Source organism: Hypanus sabinus, chromosome 3 (assembly GCF_030144855.1).
Source record: "Hypanus sabinus isolate sHypSab1 chromosome 3, sHypSab1.hap1, whole genome shotgun sequence".
NCBI lineage: Eukaryota > Metazoa > Chordata > Chondrichthyes > Myliobatiformes > Dasyatidae > Hypanus > Hypanus sabinus.
The window spans coordinates 67,099,919-67,120,336 of NC_082708.1; the positions used below are offsets into that span (position 1 = coordinate 67,099,919).

At 45.4% G+C, this 20,418-nt stretch overlaps 1 protein-coding gene and 1 long non-coding RNA gene across 2 annotated transcripts in view; one reads left to right on the top strand and one right to left on the bottom strand.

Annotated features, from left to right (window-relative positions):
• ctsc (cathepsin C) overlaps nucleotides 1-9,601 on the bottom strand; it is a 33,643-nt gene extending 24,042 nt beyond the window's left edge. Inside the window, exons 1-2 of the mRNA XM_059964594.1 lie at nucleotides 9,363-9,601; nucleotides 422-567 (exon numbers count right to left, since the gene is read on the bottom strand). Coding sequence (XP_059820577.1) covers nucleotides 422-567; nucleotides 9,363-9,525 — 309 coding nt within the window. The 5' untranslated portion in view covers nucleotides 9,526-9,601. The remainder of the gene's footprint in view (nucleotides 1-421; nucleotides 568-9,362) is intronic.
• On the top strand, nucleotides 9,507-18,913 carry LOC132391414 (uncharacterized). The gene is made up of 3 exons (XR_009511199.1): nucleotides 9,507-9,634; nucleotides 11,764-14,710; nucleotides 15,707-18,913. It is a non-coding gene; the product is annotated as an uncharacterized LOC132391414 (long non-coding RNA).
• Nucleotides 18,914-20,418: the final 1,505 nt, after the last annotated feature.

The window sequence follows — 20,418 nt, forward strand, 5'->3', positions numbered from 1 at the left end:
GATCTCATCGTACTTCCCCTTTTCCTAACAACACCATTCAGATAATAATCTGCCTTCCTGTTCTTGCCACCAAAGTGGATAACCTCACATTTATCCACATTAAAATGCATCTGCCCACTCACCCAATGTGGTGAAAATCTCATCCAACAACAATACTGCATTTTGTCACACACCATCAAACCACAACAGATACTGTATGTGATCAGATAATTGCAGAAATTTTAATGGACAGCTGACTATTGACTAGGGGACCAGGAGCACTGCCCCGCTCTTTAACTGCATTTCTTAGGTCATTTGAATCTACCTAAAGGAGACATCAAGTCACTGTTAAACCTCATCTAAAGTGTACAATTCTATTCTACATGAACAACATGCATTTATGTGTACAGATTTCTTTATGTACTTAAAAACTGAGACCAACCTTAAAAAAACCAAACCATTTGTAATTATCGAGAACCACTTCAAAACCTTGGTTGTAAATTAAGGTGAAGAACCCAAATGTTCCAACTTCACTTTCAGCAATATCAAGCTTCTGGAGATGTACAGTCACGGTTTTTATTGGAGGACCTATGCAAGAAAAACCATAAAACAACTTTTAATTAATATGCTGTAAGTGCAGTGTTTGAGCAAAAGCACTGAGTTTGGCTTTGATGAGCTTTCGCTGAGCCGAACAACTAAGTTTTTTTTCCCTTAAAATTACTCTTCTAGTTAGCGTAGCTGGAATGGCTGCTCCTCCTTCAGGATGTCAGAGATCACGAATGCTGGTAGCTTTCATGACGACTGTTGAGAAATGTGGCCAGGTGCAGCTCCAGACTGACTTGATGAAGAAAGTAGAACTGGAACCAGAGGTACTTGTGATCATCCAAGATGCTGAGAGCATCACGGGTGAGAGGTCAGTGAAGTGGTGAAAGCTGCAGGCTGTTGGAAAAGTATCAAAAAAGTAGACAAATAGTGCAAGGTTCTTAGGGAATCCAAAGCAACACAAATAAAATGCTGGAGGAACTCAGCAAGTCAGGCAGCATCTACGGAAATGAATAAAGAGTCAACATTTCAGGCCGAGACCCTTCATTAGGACTGGAAAGGGCTAGTTGCATCACCATCTGGTATTGGAATTGCAATCATCAGATCACAAGATCCTGCAAAGGATAGCAAGGACTGCTGCAAACATTACTGGGGACTCTCTCATCCTACACCGGTCACTTTACACATTCAATTGCTGCTATTTCAAATATTTTTACAATGGCTCGTTTTACTACAGTGCCAGTAACATTGTACCGTCTAACACAAGAGTGCACGTTGCACTTTATGTCAATCTGTTAATTTTCAGGCCATTCCACTCAGACATATTAATATTATTTTGTGATTGTATGTGCTGGATTGTAACTGCATGAACTATATTTTGTACCTTGGCCCCAGAGAATGATGTTTCACTTCGCTATATAAATGGTATGGTTGAATGACGAACTTGAAATTGAGCAAACACGAGGAAATTTGCAGATGCTGGAAATTCAAACAACACACACAAATTGCTGGTAGAACACAGCAGAGGGGGGGGGGAGCATCAGAGGGAGATGGAGAACAGGCAAACAACTAAATATGTCAGGGATGGGGTAAGAGGAGTAAGTAGCCTCCAACCTGATGGCATGAACATTGACTTCTCTAACTTCCGTTAATGCCCCTCCTCATTTAGTTGTTTGCCTGTTCTCCATCTCCCTCTGGTGTTCCCCCTGCCCCTTTCTTTCTCCTGAGGCCTCCCGTCCCATGATCCTTTCCCTTCTCCAGCTCTGTATCACTTTCGCCAATCACCTTTCCAGCTCTTAGCTTCATTCTACCCCCGCCGGTTTTCTCCTATCATTTTGCATTTCCCCCTCCCCCCTCTACTTTCAAATCTCTTACTATCTTTCCTTTCTGTTAGTCCTGCCGAAGGGTCTCGGCCCGAAACGTCGACAGCGCTTCTCCCCATAGATGTTGCCTGGCCTGCTGTGTTCCACCAGCATTTTGCGTGTATTGAAACTTGAAATTGATCTCACTTGTCTTGAAAAGGGGAAAGAAGCCAGAATGAGGAGGGGGGAAAGGACAAACCAGGAAGTTGTGGGGTGAAGGCAGTGAGGGAAGGTAGGTGGCTGGGGGAGGGGGATGAACTGAGAAGCTGGGAGGTGATGGGTGGAAAAGATAAAGGGCTGAAGAAAAAGGAATCTGCTAGGTTAGGTTAGATTAGGGAGAAAGGGAGGGAGGGGCACTGGGTGCAGCTGAAGAGAAGAGGTAAAAGGGGAGCCAGAACAGGGAATGGAAAAAGAGAGAAGGGAGAGAGGGAGAAATTACTCGAAGTTAGAGAAATTGATGTTCATGCCATCAGGTTGAGGATACCCAGACAGCAGACGAGGTGTTGTTCCTCCAACGTGATAGTACCATTTTAGATGGTAGCAGAGAAAGGTGAAGACAAGCAGGACTTTAGTGACAGGAGGCTTATTATGGTTAGTCAGGAGAATCTGTGGCTTCAAGACTCCAGGATGGTGGCTTGCCTCCTTGTTGCCAGGGTCACAGGTATCTGAGCCATTACAGAACATTTGAGGAGCAGCCAGAAGTCACTGTGCACGCTGGCACAAATGACATAGATAGAAAAAGGAATGCTGTTCTGTGGAGTGAATATTGGGAATTACTAAAGGTAAAAAAAACAGTTCCTTGAGAGCAGTAATCTCTACTAGATTATTCCAAGAGCCATGTGCTATGAGGGCAATAACAGGGTACGGCAGAAGAGTTGGCTCAAAAGGCAGGGACACACATTTTTGAACCACTGGGATTTCTTCTGGGACATAAGTGACCAAGAGGGATAGGCTGCACCCAAACTGGATGGGCTTCAATATCCTAGCAGGTGATTTGTTCATGCTACAAAGGAGCAGGTAGATGGGGGGGGGGGGGGGGGGCGGGGTGTAGAATAGCCGAAGTAGCAGTGAAGCAGTTTGGAGGCTGAACGTTGACAGAGAAATGAAATTCAGTCGAAGCATAAAGTCAGGGAGTGGAAGGAATGCAGGAAAGGTAGCTATCATGACCAGTCGGTCTGTAATAAAGTACAGCCAGGAGAAAGATAATGGAAACAATGGTGCAGAGGTGTTGAAGTGTGTTTCTTTTCATGCCAGGAGTATTACAGGCAAGAGAGATGAAACACAGAGCATTAATCAATGCATGGAACTATGCTGTTCTGGCATTTGCAAAGACTTGATAGAGAGGACAGGACTAGCTGCTTAATGTTCTAGGGCTTCAATGTTTTAGAAGAGATTAGAGGAGAGAAAGGAAGGCTAATCAGAGAGAATTTCACAGCTGCCCTCAGAACAGGCATAATAGAGGTAGAATCCAAAAATAAGAAAGGTATAGCCACTCTGACAGGAATATTTCTTAAAGCCACCCCCATTTAGGAATAATCCTGGAAACAAACCAGTGAGTCTCCTGTCAGTCATAGGGAAGCTATTGGAGAAGGTTCTTAAGCTTGGGATTTATGAGCATTTGCAAAGCATGGCTTAATTAGGGACATTCAATACGGCTCTTGCAGTGCAAGTCCTGTCTAACTCGTTTTGGTTTTTTTTTGAGAAGGTTATCAACACGGTAGAGGAGTAGATGTTGTATTACATGGTCTTAATAAGGCAGTTAACAAAGTCCTTAATACTAGGCTCATCCAGAACATGAAGATGCAGGAGATCCATAATGACACCTTTAACAGATAGTGCCTTAAGGTCGCATCCACCATTAAAGACCCTTAACATCTGGAACGTGCCCTCCTCACATTATTACCATCAGAACAGACCCATACTCAATATTCTCATAACAACTTCTTCCCCTCTGACATCATATTCCTGAATGGTTCACAAAACTTGTTATGAACACTACCTTGTTATTGATTATTTGCATTATTTACCTTTGTGGATTATAAGTCTTTCATTGTGTTGCTGCTGCAAATCAACAATTTACACGGCGTGTTCGTGACAATAAACCTGATTTTGATTGTGGATTCGGAATCAGCCTGCCCATAGAAGACAGAGGACAATGGCCGATGGATCTTATTCTGTCTGGAGGCTCACGTCCAGGGATGATTTGCAGGTGTGCACCTCTACTGTTTGTGAAAGTATATAAATCATCTTCATAAAAAAATGAATTAAGTTTCCAGATGACAAAGATTGGTAGTGTCGTGGATAGTGTAGAAAGTGGTCAAGAGAGATAGTGGGATTGTAAACCAGCTCAGATACAAGTGGGAGAATGACAGGTGGATTTTGATCCAGACAAGTACTGTATTGCAGAATATCAAATGTAAAAGAATGCAGTTAATGGCAGTACCCTTAAAAACATTGATGTACCAAGGGAGTCCATGACTGCTTGAAAGCACCCACACAATCCGACGGGATGTTATGTTTACTTTTACTAGTCAAGGCATTGAATCAAGTGCCAGGAAGTTATTTGCAGCTAGTTAGGCCACATCTGGAGTATTGTATTCAGTTCTAGTCACCTCATTGTAGGAGAATGTCAGGCTCTGGAGAGGGAACAATAGAGGTTTACCTGGATTAGACCACAAGACATAGGAGGCCATTCTGTCAGCAAGTCTGCTCTGCCATTTCATCATGGCTGATCCATTTCCCTCTCAACCCTATTCTCCCGTCTTCTCCCTGCAACCAATCGCACCCTGACTAATTAAGAACCTATCAATTTCCACCTTAAATAAACCCAATGACCTGACCTCACAGCCGCCTGTGAAAACAAATTACACAGATTTGCCAAGCTCTGGCTAAAGAAAATCCTCATCTGCATTCTAAATGGATGTCAGTCTATTCTGAATCTGTGCCCTCTGGCCCTAGAGCCTCCCATCATAAGAAACACCCTCTCCACATCCACTTGATCTAGGCCTTTCAATATTCGATAGGTTTCAATTAGGTCACCTCTCATTCCTCTGAAATCCAGGGAATGTAGGCCCAGAGCCATCCATCACTCATCATACAGTCGCCCTTTCATTCCTGGAGTCATTCTTGTGAACTTTGTGGATTAGGAGGCATGTGCTATTACGTGAGATTGGACAAACTAAGGTTGTTTTCTCTGCCATAGCAGAGGTTAAGAGTCCTGATAGAAATGAAAAATCACTACTCTACTCCAGAACTTATCACCAGACTGAACCAGTTCCCCTCCACCACCACTCCCATCTGCCTAGTGGAACTTGTCCTCACTCTTAATAAACTTCTCCTTTGGCTCCTCCCACTTCCTTCAAACAAAAGGTGTAGCCATGGGCACTCGCATGGGTTCCAGCTAAGCCGGCCTGTTTGTTGGCTACACGGAACGGTCTATGTTCCAATCCTGGTCTATTTCATCAACTTTGCCTCCAACTTCCACCTTGCCCTCAAATTTACCTGGTCCCTTTCCAACATCTCCCTCCACTTTCTTGATCTCACCGTCTCTATCTCTGGAGACTGCTCATCTACTGATTTCTATTATAAACCCATGGACTCACACAGCTACCTGGAGACTCTTCCCACCCTGTTACTTGTAAAAACACTATCTCTTTCTCTGAATTCCTCCATCTCTGCCGCATCTGTTCTCAGGATGAGGCATCATTTCATTCCAGAATGAAGGAGATGTTCTCCTTTTACAAAGACAGGGGCTTGCCCTCCTCCACGATCAATGCTGTCCTCAACCGCATCTCTTCCATTTCACGTACATCTGCTCTTACCCCATCCTCCTGCCACCCTACCAGGGATAGGATTTCTCGTCCTCACCTACCACCACACCAGCCTCCGCACCCAGCACACAATTCTCTTGAACTTCTGCCATCTTCAACTGGACCCACTACCAAGCACATCTTTCCCTACTCTCCCACCCCACTTTCTACTTTCCGCAGGGATTGCTTCCTACTCGACTCCCTTGTCCATTGATCTCCTTCCTGGCACTTATTCCTGCTGTTACGAATGTGGAGCAACTCTGATGGGCCGAAGGGTGCAAAATCGCCCCCTCCTTTTTGAGAATCGCAAGATCGCTATTATTTTGGGTCTGAGACCCAGGAAATGAGAGAGATACACATCATGTCAATAATGAGAGAGACACGCAGGATCACAGCAAAGGCAGTTGTTGTTGACAACGCAGAATACACAAGGTGGAATGTCTCCTGACACAAGCGGAACAGAACCACTGATTACTGCTATTGTCTCTTGGAGAAGGAATTGTGTATTGAGTACTGTACTATTCATTGAAACCCCTCAGGGGACAACCAGAGTGGTCTGGTTGAGAGATTGCATCATCCCAACCTGATTGACATCTGAGACCCTGTGAGTAGGGATAAAAGACGGGTCTGGGGAACACCCCTTAGACACACCAGAAGAAATGTACGAGACCGGTGGGGGGGCTTGTGTGTGTGTCCATCCTTGCCTGGGTGGCGAGTCCTCCATGGAATGGTTTAGCTGAAGGACGGATACGGATCAAGACCGTACCAAGGAAAGTCGGCAAGTTATTCTTCTATTTCACTCTCCAACAATTGCAACACAGCGACAAACAAATAACAGCTGCAGCCTGTATGAACTGAAATGAACTTTAGATTTCCATTGGACAATTCATTATCCCCTAGACAATGATAGAGCTTGTTTCTTATTGATTATTATTATACCCACACTTTTAGGTTTAGTATTGACGACGTATATTATCTGTATATTTGCATTGATATTATTTGTGTATTTTTTCTAATAAATACTGTTAAAAATGGTATCACCAGACTCCAACGGACACCTCTATCTTTGCTGGTAAGTAACCCAGTTACGGGGTCGTAACACTGCTAGTAGAACAAGTGCTACACCTGCCCCTACACCACCTCCCTCACTACCATTCATGGACCCCGAACAGTCCTTCCAGGTGAGGCGACACTTCACCTGTGAGTCTGTTGGTGTCATCTACTGGTACTGGTGCACCCGGTGTGGCCTCCCGTATATTGGTGAGACCCGACGTAGATTGGGAAACCGTTTTGCCGAGCACCTACGCTCCATCCGTCAAAAGCTGGATCTCCCAGTAGCCACCATTTTTAATTCAAGTTCCTATTCCCATATGTCAATCCATGGCCTCCTCTACTATCTCGATGAGGCCACACTCAGGTTAGAGGAAAAACACCTTATATTCCATATGCAACACGAGTGAATCTGCAGATGCCGAAAATAAATAAAAACACAAAATGCTGGCAGAACTCGGCAGGCCAGACAGCATCTATGGGAGGAGGTAGTGACGACGTTTTGGGCTGAAACCCTTCATCAGGAGTCAAGTAACATGGGTTGGTCGAGGGGGGGATAGGAAGTGGGGGGAGGGATGAAGTAGAGAGCTGGGAAGTGATAGGTTGGAGGGAAATGGGCTAGGGGGAAGGTGGAGAATTATGGGAAATAAAAGAGAAAGAAAGGTAGGGCTGGGGGGAGATTATAGTGAGGGGGGAAAAGAGAGAAAGAGAACCAGACTAAAATTATAGATAGGGATGGGGGTAAGGGTGGGGGCAGGGGGTATCAACGGAGGTCTGTGAGTTGAATGTTCATGCCGACAGGTAGGAGGCTACCTAGGCAGGAGATAAGGTATTGCTCCATCGACGTGCATGTGGCCTCATAATCTCCCCCCAGCCCTACCTTTCTTTCTCTTTTATTTCCCATAATTCTCCACCTTCCCCTCGCCCATTTCCCTTTAGCCTATCACTTCCCAGCTCTCTACATCCCTCCCCCCACTTCTTATCCCCCTCGACCAACCCATGTTACTTCACTCCTGATGAAGGGTTTTGGCCCGAAACGTCGTCACTACCTCCTCCCATAGATGCTGTCTGGCCTGATGAGTTCTGCCAGCATGTTGTGTTTTCAGTCTATTCCGTCTGGGTAGCCACCGACCTGATGGCATGAACATCGATTTCTCAAACTTCCGGTAATGCCCCCCACCACCTCTCTCCTTCACCATTCCCCATCCCCTTTTCCCTCTCTCACATTATCTCCTTGCCTGTCCATTACTTTCCTTTGGTGCTTCTTTCTCTCCCCCTTCCCCCAACTTTTCTTTCTCCCATGGCCTTCTATGCCCATCTATCAGACTCACCCCTTCTCCAGCCCTGTATCTCAGCAATCAACATCCCTGCTCTTTACTTCATAGCCCCTCCCCCCAGTTTCACCAGTCACCTTGTGTTTCTCTCCCCCACCCCACCTTTTAAATCTACTCATCTTTTCCCTCCAGTCCTGCCAAAGGGTTTTGGCCCGAAACGTCTACAGTATTTGTTTTCCATAGATGCTGCCAGACCTGAGTTCCCCCAGCATTTTGTGAGTACTGCTCAGATTTCCAGCATCTGAAGATTCCCTCTTGTTGTTTGTGATAGAAAAGTTTACAAGATTACGAGGTTTAGACATTTCTTTGAGTATTTTTTCTCCCCCCATTTTCAAAATGTCTAATTAGTAGAGGGCATGCATTTAAGGTGCAAAGAGTGTAAATTCAAAGGAGATGTGCAAGACAAGTTTTAGGGGTCTAGAATGCACTACCAGAAGTGGTGGTGGCAGATACCACTGAGAAGTTTAAAAGGGCTTGCAGATTACCACGTGGATATGAAAAGCATGGCGGGGGGGAGGAGGCAGAAGGGATTAGGTCTCAGTTGGAAATTAGTTTGGCAAAATATCATAGGCCAAAGGGCCCGTTCTTGTGCTGTATGCCTAAACTTCTCACTTCCTTTTTGTTTTACAAGGAATGATTCTTCAATTTGGAAAACGATAAATTCCTCTTTTTTGTGCAAGTGCTTTTTTTAAAAAAAAAATCAGGACATTTCTCAGAATTACAATGGCTTCAGGGAGCACAGGGTGGTTTAAACATTACAATTTAAACATGACTTTATAATAAATAACTAAGTTTCGGGTCGACACTGTATCAAATCTATCCTTCCACATTCCAGCATCTGCGGTCACTTTTTTCATGTTAGCTTCTTGTCCCATAGAAACGCTTTCACAGTTCCGCCTAACAGCCCTAACTAGAGGTAAAAAAAAACCGTCGAGTCTAAACAACTAAGGAAATCTGTTTCATTATCTGAGCCAAATTGTCCGTGATCTACAAAAGGGAGTTCTTTTCCTCATTAAAAAAGTACAGTAATTAGAAGTTATATGGTCATATCTCTAATCAGCACATAGACAATTATCGCAGAAATCTTATCCAGTGATATTGTTTGGGAGATTGAGACTTTTCAACATGTTCGCAGTTCTCCAGGAAGTTTAAGCCTTTCATGCAAATACCGATCAGCGACTGGCTACATGTTTGTAAAGTTAACCATTAAAATAAATCGTCCTACAAGTAGACTTAAGAAAGCAGCCGATTCATTAAGTTTTACAGAGAGTTTGTGTTAAACTCACCCATATTGGAGCAATCAACATTTCTGTCCTGCCCTTCCTGCCCAACATGAAACACCCAGGTACCCAGCAAGTCTTCGTAGGAGCAGTTGGCCGGAGTATCTGCGAAAGTGGAGCCCGTGGCGAGCACTACGAGGAAGAACAGAACGCACAAATACCGCACCATGGTTCAATCTTCAGGCACATAGAATGAGCACAGCGCTTTTACCGGAATGGGTCATGTGACCGACATGGTCCGGTGACTGACCACGTGATTTGAGGAACCCGGCGGGTCGGTGAGTCAGGCTCGCTTCTTGCAGTGTTACCCGAATTTCTGTTTTTGTGCATTAGGGAAGGTATCACTTCCCCTCCCACACCCCCGTACTGACTGGGGTTTTTGTTATTTTCTCCATAAACTTCGGTAGGTGGCCAGAAACTCAGTTGTAAAATTTTAAGGATAGATACTGAAAGGCTGATCCTCTGGCTAGGGTGTTTTTTCAATTCGAGTTCATGATCTCGGAATCAGTGGCAAGGTCATTTAAGACTGAGAAGAAACAGTGGCTCGGTTCCCTTCACCCCACCTTCTTACCCCCTTTTCCATCCCGTGACGGTCTCGGTCCGAAATGTCGACCGTAATTACTTTCCACTGATCTAATGAGTTCCTGCAGCGTTTTGTGTGTGTGGGCCGGAAAGTAAGGGCGCTTGGCACCCTGTCCAAAAGTGCCGAAAACTCGTTACAGAAACGTTAAGAGTGAAAAGGGAAATAATTGCAGGTGTTCTTTCATATAAACAGCTCTGTATGAAGTTTACACGGTGGTATGAGAAACGGCAAACGCTGGAATCCAAAGCCGAAACCAACCTGGATTGTTCCCGCTGTTTTATTTTTTACTCAATATACAGTTCTACACATTTCCCTTTTAATGTTGCAAGTAGTTTTGTAAAATCTTTTTTTTACCTTTTGTTAATGTACAGAGCCAGTACAAAATAAATCTCTGGATTCAGTTTTATCCTTCTGAGATAAGGGGTCCAAAACTGTTGACAATACTCATAAGTGTGGGCTGACTAATGTCTGCAGTATCTCCTTGTTTTATATTCTATTCCCCTTGAAATAAATGCCAACTTTGCATTTACCTTCTTTACCACAGACTCAACATGTGAATTAACCTTCTGGGAGGTATATGGAGGGATTTAAGGTGGAGGGTTATAAGGCAGGGTTTAAGGGTCTGCACATCATAGAGGGCTGAATGGCCTGTACTGTGCTGTATTGTTCTATGAGTCTTATACGAGTCCCTTTGCACCTCTGATGTTTGCAAATTTTCCCCATCTAGATAATAGCTTGCACTGTTGTTCCTTTTACCAAAATGCATGATCATACATTTCCCAACACTATATGACACAGACTGGGAGACCGTTTCGCTGAACAGCTACGCTCTGTCCGCCAGAGAAAGCAGGATTTCCCAGTGGCCACACATTTTAATTCCACGTCCCATTCCCATTCTGATATGTCTATCCATGGCCTCCTCTACTGTCAAAATGTATCCACACTCAGGTTGGAGGAACAACACCTTATATACCGGCTGGGTAGCCTCCAACCTGATGGCATGAACATTGACTTCTCTAACTTCTGTTAATGCCCCTCCTCCCCTTCTTACCCCATCCCTGACATATTTAGTTCCCCCCCTTTTTCTTTTTTTCTCTGTCTCTGCCCATCACTCTTTGCCTGTTCTCCATCTCCCTCTGGTGCCTCCCTGCCCCTTCTCTTCAGGCCTCCTGTCCCATGATCCTTTCCCTTCTCCAGCTCTGTATCCCTTTTGCCAATCACCCTTCCAGCTCTCAGCTTCATCCCACCCCTTCCGGTCTTCTCCTATCATTTCACATTTCCCCCTCCCCCTCCTACCACTTTTACTTTCAGTAAGTCCTGACGAAGGGTCTCAGCCCGAAACGTTGACAGTGCTTCTTCCTAGAGATGCTGCCTGGCCTGCTGTTTCCCACCAGCATTTTGTGTGTGTTACTATATTCCATCTGCCACTTCCCCCTCCCCCATTCTTCCAACTTGTCCAAGTCCTGCTGCAATCGCATTGCTTCCTCATCACTACCTACCCCTCCACCTATCTTCATATCATCTGCAAACTTTGCCACAAAGGTAGTGGAATTGATGGCTAAATTATTGACAAACAATGTGAAAAGTAGCAGTGCCAATACTGACCCCTGAGGAATACCACCAGTCACTGGTAGCCAACCAGGAAAGGTCCCCTTTATTCCCACTCGCTGCCTCCTGCCTGTCAGCCATTCCACTATGCATGCTAGTATATTTCCTGTTACACCATAGGATTTTATCTTGTTAAGCAGCCTCACGTGAGGCACCTTATCAAATGCCTCCTCCCTTGCCTACATATTACTGTATTCCCATAATGTTTTTTTTTAGCCCCTGCAGGTTCTTAACTCCACCTAGAAAGATTCGACATTCTTTGACCCATATGACCACCAGGTTCAAGAACAGTTACTACCTCTCAACCATCAGACTCTTGAACAAAAGGGATCAACTACACTCATTTAAGGACTCTTTTTTTCTTGCTATTTTATGCTTGTTATTTATTGCTATTTATTTATAACTGCATTTGTGCACAGTTTGGCAATTGATCCTGTTTACATTTACTGTTCTATAGATTTGCCAAGTATGCCCATCGAAAAAGGATCCCTGGGTTGTATATGGTGACATGTATGCACTCTGATAATAAATTTGACTTTGATTGTTTTTGAATAACCTTTTTATATACCTTCCTAATATAACTTAATTTATCAAAGCAAGCAACCACTTCATGTCTGTTAAATAGGATTAGAAGCTGAATTAAACTTCTCTCCCACTTTATGGAAATCCCCTTAACCATGAACTGTGATCACTTCCTTTTATCCTTGGAACACAAGCCAAGTCCAAGTCACTTTGTAACGTACTCATGAGGTACTTGCCTCCTGTTTGGAATGTCTCATGGTTTCAAACCACTCCCAGTCCTGAAGCGTTGCACATTGCACTTTGGGCTGCAGATGAATGGACCTGCTCAAATCCTTTGAGTTCAAAACACTCCCTTTCAAATACTCGTTGTTGTCTGATTTCATGCTCACTCTATGTATTTGTGCTTACTGTAAATACTGAACTACAGAAAGCTAAACTAATTTTTTTTTGTAATTCTTTTGAAAACGTCCCATGCATTTTTTTTATGAATGCATCCGAGGTTGACAAGGAGAATTTTGCATTTCCTTATAATCTTTAATCAACGGCTGGTGGCATAGCGGCATCAGTGCTGGACTTTGGGGCCAGAGGTCCCAAGTTTGAACCTGGCCGGCTCCCTTGCACGCTGTCCATCCGTGCCTGGCTTGAGTGTTGAGCTAGCAACTCGACCTCGTAGGCCCGAAACATCGACTGTACTTCTTCCTATAGATGCTGCCTGGCCTGCTGCGTTCCACCAGCATTTTGTGTGTGTCACCTGTATTGCAGTATCTTTCTTAAATTTATACAATTATAGCTACAGTTAGCTGTACTGTATATTGCTCCTACCAGGAAAGTTTTAGCTTGCTGTTTCTCATCTTCACCCAAACTGATTCTATGTTTTGATCTTCTGAGCTGCCATCACTTGTTACTTCTGTTTGATCTCTGTGTATATTTTTTACAGTCTATTCCACTGAAATGCCTGCATCATTTGCTATTACATCTCTTGGGTCATACCCATTTCCTTTCCTAGATACCATCAATTCAACTACCTTATTGCAAAAGCTGTGTAGGTTCAGGAAAAATAAAGCTTATCACCATTTCCCCTAATTTGTCCTTGGTGCTGCAATCTTGTATGTTATGTTACTCCCTTGCATATCCTGATTAACAGTACAATATCATTACACTCATAACTGACTTCAATTTTCTAAATTTCTTCTTCAGTGAACTTTGCTCCCAATTATTCAGTTTAAAACAATCAAGATTAGCTAACATAGTACATTTGATTGTGTACACACTTTATCTTCCTGTTGTCGACTGCCCTGTTAGAGTAGTCATTGTTCTATCTCACTTTATATGGACCTTTTCTCCACCAAGATTGTAGACTATTTTTGCTTGATGGCTCACCACACCTAGATTCTGTCTTTAGCCTAAGCTTCAAATTATGCAATGCGTGAATCTTGTGACTTCTGAAAGTTTGTAATCTATACCTGTTGACCAATTCCCAGTGCCTGCTCGCAAATTATGTGGAGCACGAGACAGAGTGAAGATGCAATCAAGCTTTGGGTAGTAATTTTGATGGACCTGAAACTGACAGTGCTGTAATTGTGGTTATATTATAGTTGTCTATAATTACAAAGAAATGACCACTAGTTTGTTGATCATTATAAGCCACTCTGACATTGAACTGTGGCTGGTAGTACAAGTAGGCAGCCATCGATCTCAGGGGGTCATGGGTTTGTGCCTCTGGTGGACCGTCCTCTGCAGGGTGCAAGTCTGGGTGGGAAGATTTGAAGAACTGGCTGTTGCCCATGCAATGGGTTCCCCCTCTCCACGTCACTGTTGTAGTCCAAGGGAATAGCAAGCGTTGATACAGTTTGGCACCAAAGCTGTCACAGAGGCTGCCAGAATGAAGTTGTAAACAACATCAAACTGCCTTAGTGACCCTGGCTCCAGGTTTCTTCTCAAGGTTTACTCCCAAAGCCTTTCCCATTGGTAGGTATGGCCACAAGGCAGCAGAGGTTTAAAATTGGTTTTCCTTCTAGGCGGACTGCGTCCAAAGTTGACAAGCCCCACCTGCCCGAAGCAACTGGTTTTGAGGTGCCATTGGTCTGCCTTTGCCCCTTGTTACTAGGAACAGTCCCGCCGGGCCTAGTAGCTAAGCCACACGTGAAGACCAAGAGTTGGACTTGGTTGTCAGAGGCTGTTAGAGTCCCATGCCATTTGGAGCACTTTATAGGTAGTGGGAGCTTATCCCATAACCACCCCCCCCCCACTAGGAAATTGGGCAGTGGGTACTGATATTTGATTTTGGTAACTTTTACATTGTAGTTACAGACATGTGAATCATTTACGGTATTTATTGTGTATTCAACTAAGCAATCTGGTCTTAGGAACCAAACTTTAAAATTGATTTTTAAGTTTACACAGTTCCTTTTTTGAGTACTGGGAATAACATATTGCATAAATTACTGTAGATGCCCTTCTAAATAACTAACAGCACATGATTTAAAAACGCAAACATGAGGAAATCTGCAGATGCTGGAAATTCAAGCAACACACACAAAATGCTGGTGAAACGCAGCAGGCCAGGCAGCATCAATGGGAAGATGCACAGTTGACGTTTCGGGCCGAGACCCTTCGTCAGGACTAACTGAAAGAAAAGATAGTAAGAGATTTGAAAGTGGGAGGGGGAAATCTGAAACAATAGGAGAAGACAGGAGGGGGAGGGTGTGGAAGAGCTAAGAGCTGGTAAGGTGATTGGCAAAAGCGATAGCTGGAGAAGGTAAAGGATCATGGGATGGGAGGCCTAGGGAGAAAGAAAGAAAGGGAAGGGAGGACCAGAGGGAGATGGAAAACAGGCAAAGAGTGATTGTGAGAGGGGCAAAGAGAGGAAAAAAGAAGAGGGGAAATAAATTAGGAATTAGGATAAGAATGGGAGGAGGGGCATTAACGGAAGTTAGAGGAATCAATGTTCATGCCATCAGGTTGGAGGCTACCCGGCTGGTATATAAGGTGTTGTTCCTCCAATCTGAGTGTGGCCTCATCTTGACAGTAGAGGAGGCCATGGATAGACATATCAGAATGGGAATGGGATGCAGAATTAAAATGTGTGGCCACTGGGAGATCCTGCTTTCTCTGGTGAACAGAGCGTAGGTGTTCAGCGAAACGGTCTCCCAGTCTGCGTTGGGTCTCACCAATATATAAAAGGCCACACTGGGAGCACCGGACACAGTATACCACACCAGCCGACTCACAGGTGAAGTGTCGCCTCACCTGGAAGGACTGTCTGGGGCCCTGAATGGTGGTGAGGGAGGAAGTGTAAGGGCAGGTGTAGCACTTGTTCCGCTTACATGGATAAGTGCCAGGAGGGAGATCGGTGGGCAGGGATGGGGGGGGAAATGAATGGACAAGGGAGTCGCGTAGGGAGCGATCCCTGCAGAAAGTGGGGGAGGGAAAGATGTGCTTGGTAGTGGGATTCCGTTGGAGATGGCAGAAGTCACAGAGAATTATATGTTGGACTCAGAGGTTGGTGGGGTGGTAGGTGATGACAAGGGGAACCCTATCCAGAGTGGGGTGAGAGCAGATGTGCGTGAAATGGGAGTGATGTGTTTGAGAGCAGAGTTGATGGTGATAGTAAATCTCTTACTATCTTTTCTTTCAGTTAGTCCTGACGATGGTGGTGTCGGCTGGAAAAGTGGACTGTGCTTCTTCCTATAGTTGCTGCGTTCCACCAGCACATGATTTAATACTGGTATGATCACCAATTCATGAACATTGTGCAAGTGTTGCAATCTACAATCACAAGATGTGGTTTCTGCAAAGCATTTCTACTCTTAATACTGAAATGCTGTCATAAAAGATGATAAAGCAAAAAAAAAAGTTTTGTGGCTTTGATGCTGTTCAGTGTCATTGTTTTTTCCACTGTGTTCCTACTCATGTAGTTACCACATGGTTCTGTGACATTTGCTTCCTACTAGTTGCATGGGGCCCCAGTGAATGTGGTAAAACACCGCATATATGCATCGGAAACGTTAAAAATTTCTGCATCAGCTTCAGCATTGACTGTGCACTTTGACAGGTTCCTATGTATTGGGCTTGCTGATTGACAAGCTTTCTGAAAATGGTTGAGTTTTTCACTGTTTCACCTCAGCAGGATATTCTGCTGTGTGTGAGTAGATGTCACCACAATAAAAGCAGTGTTCTGAGTTTATCTTTTGATGTTAATGATCTCTTCAACTAGAATCCTGTCTACGTGTTTACCTATTGCTGTATCTTCTGGTCTTCCCTAAATGAAGTATTTACCCCAAGAAAGTGACAATAATCTATGCTCTCAAGCAGATAAGCCAGTGTGACATCCTGTTCCATGTATTCTTTTAAAGTTGCTTTGAAATGTATCCTGTGATGAAGAATATTTTTAGTTCTAACTCGAGATTAGAAAATTTACGCTTTGCAGAAAGTTGTTAGATACATGCAATAGTGATCAGTTGTTCTCTTCCTTCTCATCTGGAATGAAAGGCCACAGTCAGCTTATATACCACATTCCATGGGGTTCAGCTCAAGGCTAACGACACACTGGTAAAAGAAAATTGTACTGAAACAATAATGAAGAACCTTTCTACATTGAGTGCGATGGTACTAGCATGACAGTAATGAAAACGGAGAAGAAGCTATTGACGTGATGAAGGAAGCTTCCAACACTGCCAGTGATGGAGGACCTTCAGTGCTGCCCTGAACACCAGAGGTGTAACGGCCAGTAAGACAATACAAGATCGTTTTTACCACTACTTGTTACAAGTTAAATGTTGCATTATACTCAGATTTCAGTAGACAAGTCTGTTAATAGTCCAATGCAAGCCAACTTTCCATGAATCACCAGTTCACTTCCCTCTGCTACCTTTGGTTCACCTGCTGAGCACTTGGAGAATGGCCTAATGCCCTGTCTTGATAGCAGTTACTGGACTTCAGTACTCCTCTCTTCTCCTCGAACCTTACCCCCTCTTTACTCTCTCCGCACGACTCCCAACCCTGCCATCAAACCTGTAGACAAAACGGTTGCTATTGTAGTGTGGTGGACTGCTTCTACCTTGTTGAGGCAAGGTGGCAACTCTCAAACACCTCTTAAGGACCTCACTCTGGATTATCAGAAAATTGTCTCTGACACCAACACTGACCTCAGCAACTCTGGAGAACTTCCATCCGCTGCCACCAAACTCATAGTTTCCTTACCCCTCACTGCTCGCTTCTACCTTCTGCCCAACATCCACAAACTTGACTGTACCCCATCTCTGCCTGCTCCTGCCCCACTGAGCTCATGTCCTCATACCTTGACTCCATTCTATCCCCCTTGGTTCAGTCCCTTCCCACCTACATCTGCAACACTACATGCTCCCAGTCTCCTCAACAATTTTCAGTTCCCTGGCCTGATCACCCTATTTTCACCATGGATATCTAGTCCCTATACATTTTTATTCTCTCCCCCCCCCACCCCGTTAAGAAGACCTTAAAGCTCTCTTGTTTCTCTTTCAAAAGAAGACACAACCAGTTCCCCTCCTCCATCTGGCTGAAGTCATCCAGCGCCTCAACAATTTCTCTGTCAGCTCCTTCCATTTTCTAAGGGGAAGCCATGGGCACCAACGTGGGCCCCAGCTATGCTTGCATTTTCATTGGCTACACAGAGCAGGCCATGTTCCAAGCCTTCCCCGGTAATGCCGCCTAACTTCCGGCACTATATTGATGATTGCATTGGTGCTGTTTCATGTTTCATCAATTTCATCAACTTTGCTTTCAGCTTCCACTCTGCCCTTAAATTCACTTGGTCCATTTCTGACTCCTCTCTCTCCTTTCTTGATCTCTTCACCTCCATCTGTGGAAAGAAATTATCAACTGGTATCTTTTATAAATCTACTGATTCCAATGGTGGTCTTGACTGTACCCTTTTCTACCCTGTCTCCTGTACAAATGCTATTGCCTTACCTCAGTTTCTTTATCTTTGCTTCATTTGTTCCCAGGACACAATTTTCCATTCCAGGACTTAAGAAATGTCCTCCTCCTTCAAAGACTGGGATTTCCCTTCCTCCACGTGCATCTCCTCCAGACATCCACGCTCACCCCATCTTTCACCAAACTCATTCCTCCCCCACCCCCCACACATTCTCTGCTTTCTGCACCGACTGCTCCTTCTGTAATTCCCTTGTCTCTAACTCCACCCATTAATCTCCCTCCTGGCACATATCCCTGCAATCAACAGATATTCTGCTTCCAACCTGATGGTATGGACATTGATCTCCACTTCTGGAAATATTATTTTCCTTCTCCCTTCCCTCTTCTAATCCCCATCTCCTCCTCACCTGCCTCTCTCTGGTGCCACTCCTCGTTCCCTTTCTCCCATGGCCCACTCTGTTTTCCTATCAGATTCCTTCTTCTCCAGTTCTTTACCTTTCCCACCTGGCTGGCTTCACCTATACCCTTGTAGCTCGTTCTCCTACCCCCCCCCCCCCCACTTCTTTATTCTGACGTCTTTCCATTTCCTTCCAGTCCTGAGAAAGGTCCTTGGTCTGAAATGTCGACTGTTTATTAATTTCCATAAATGCCTGACCTGCTGAGCTCGTCAGCATTTTGTGTTTGTTAGCAGTTACTGCCTCAGTTTTTATTACAATTATGTAACAACATAATTTTAAGTTACAATGGCTATAAAAAGTATCTACCCCCCTGTGGTAAGCTATGTATACCTGTCTGGACATGCCCCTCTGCTGACTGCTCCTGTGGCAACTCCCACAGACCCCTGTATAAAGGTGATTGGGGCACTGCTCCTCCCTCAGTGTCCGAGATGTTGTGCTCCCTTTTGCTGCTAATAAAAGCCTATCATTCACTTCACATCTCTGAGAGTTATTGATGGTGCATCAATTTTATTAGCAGCAATTTTAAAACATGGAGAGCATTTTACGACCTGACAGATTGGATCTCGACCCTCAATCCCAGGAAGCCGGCGACGCTTTCGAACTCTGTCTAGCACGCTTTGAATCGTACCTGGAGGAGATTCATGTCACCGACCCTGCCACAACGCGCAGGGTTCTCCTCTCCAGGATCAGTCCAAGGGTCTACACCATGATCAGAGACCAAACGGACTACTGGGGTGTGATGGATGCCCTCAAAAGACAACACCGTTGGCTGGTGAACACCGTCTACGCAAGACATCGCTTAGTGACACGGCAGCAGCGAGCCGGAGAGTCGAGCGGGGTGTTTGTCCGGGCCCTACAGACACTCGTGCAGGCCTGCGACTGCAGGGGGCGGACAGCGGAACAGCATGCGGAGCTGCTAGTAAGAGACGCTTTCGCTACGGGGATCAGGTCAGTGTACATGCGCCAGCGGCTACTGGAACACGCCGATCTTACCTTACATTCAGCGATCGAGCTGGCCAATACACTGGAGGCCGCTCTGCACAACGCTGATGCTGTCCAGGCACGCAATCTCCCGCTGGCCTCATGGACACTGCAGACCCCGCAACCCACCGGCGAATCGACCACGGCTGCTGCCAGTCACAAGTCCATGCAGTGTTACTTCTGCGGACTCGAAAAGCACCCCCGAAAACACTGCCCGGCCGGAGAAGCTACCTGCTTCAGCTGCAGCAAGAAGGGCCACTTCGCCAAGGCCTGTAAATCCAAACCACGAGCAGGGTCGAGCAGCACCGTGTATGAGGCATGGGGGTCGCCATCTTGCCTGCCCGCCGCTTGCGAGGCATGGGGGCGGCCATCTTTGTCGGTGCGTCCTCGCCCCACCTCCGACCTACTGGTGCTTGCCGGGCACCAATACGGCGATTCAACCCTGGCCTCTGTGACCCTCGACCAAAGTGCTGCACACCAGCTCGCAAGGTCAATGATGGACATCCTGGTGGAGGGGCACAGGACTAGCTGCACTGAGAGTTTTATTCACCCGGACACGGTGCAACGCTGCAGACTCGTGACGTGGCCAGTAAGCCAGAGGGTCACCATGACTTCTGGATTGCATACAACAGACATCTGGGGGGGGGGGGGGGGGGTTGTGTAGTGACACTAGTGGTGCAGATCACTGAATATTGGGACTTTGCGTTACTGGTCATACCTCAACTGTATGCCCCTGTGCTATTGGGGCTCAATTTCCAGAGCCACCTGAAAAGTGTGACAATGGAGTATGACGGGCCCCTCCCGCCAGTCACTGGCAGAAATCCTCAGTTCTGTGGGAATTCATCACTTACCCCGCTACTGCCCCCACACACACCCCAACCCACACATCCCACCCAGCACCATGCCGACAGCTGCGCTACTGACACCACTTGCAGCCTCTCCACCCTCAAGATCCCTCCCCCACTGCTGTTCACCAACCTGACCCCCGACTGTA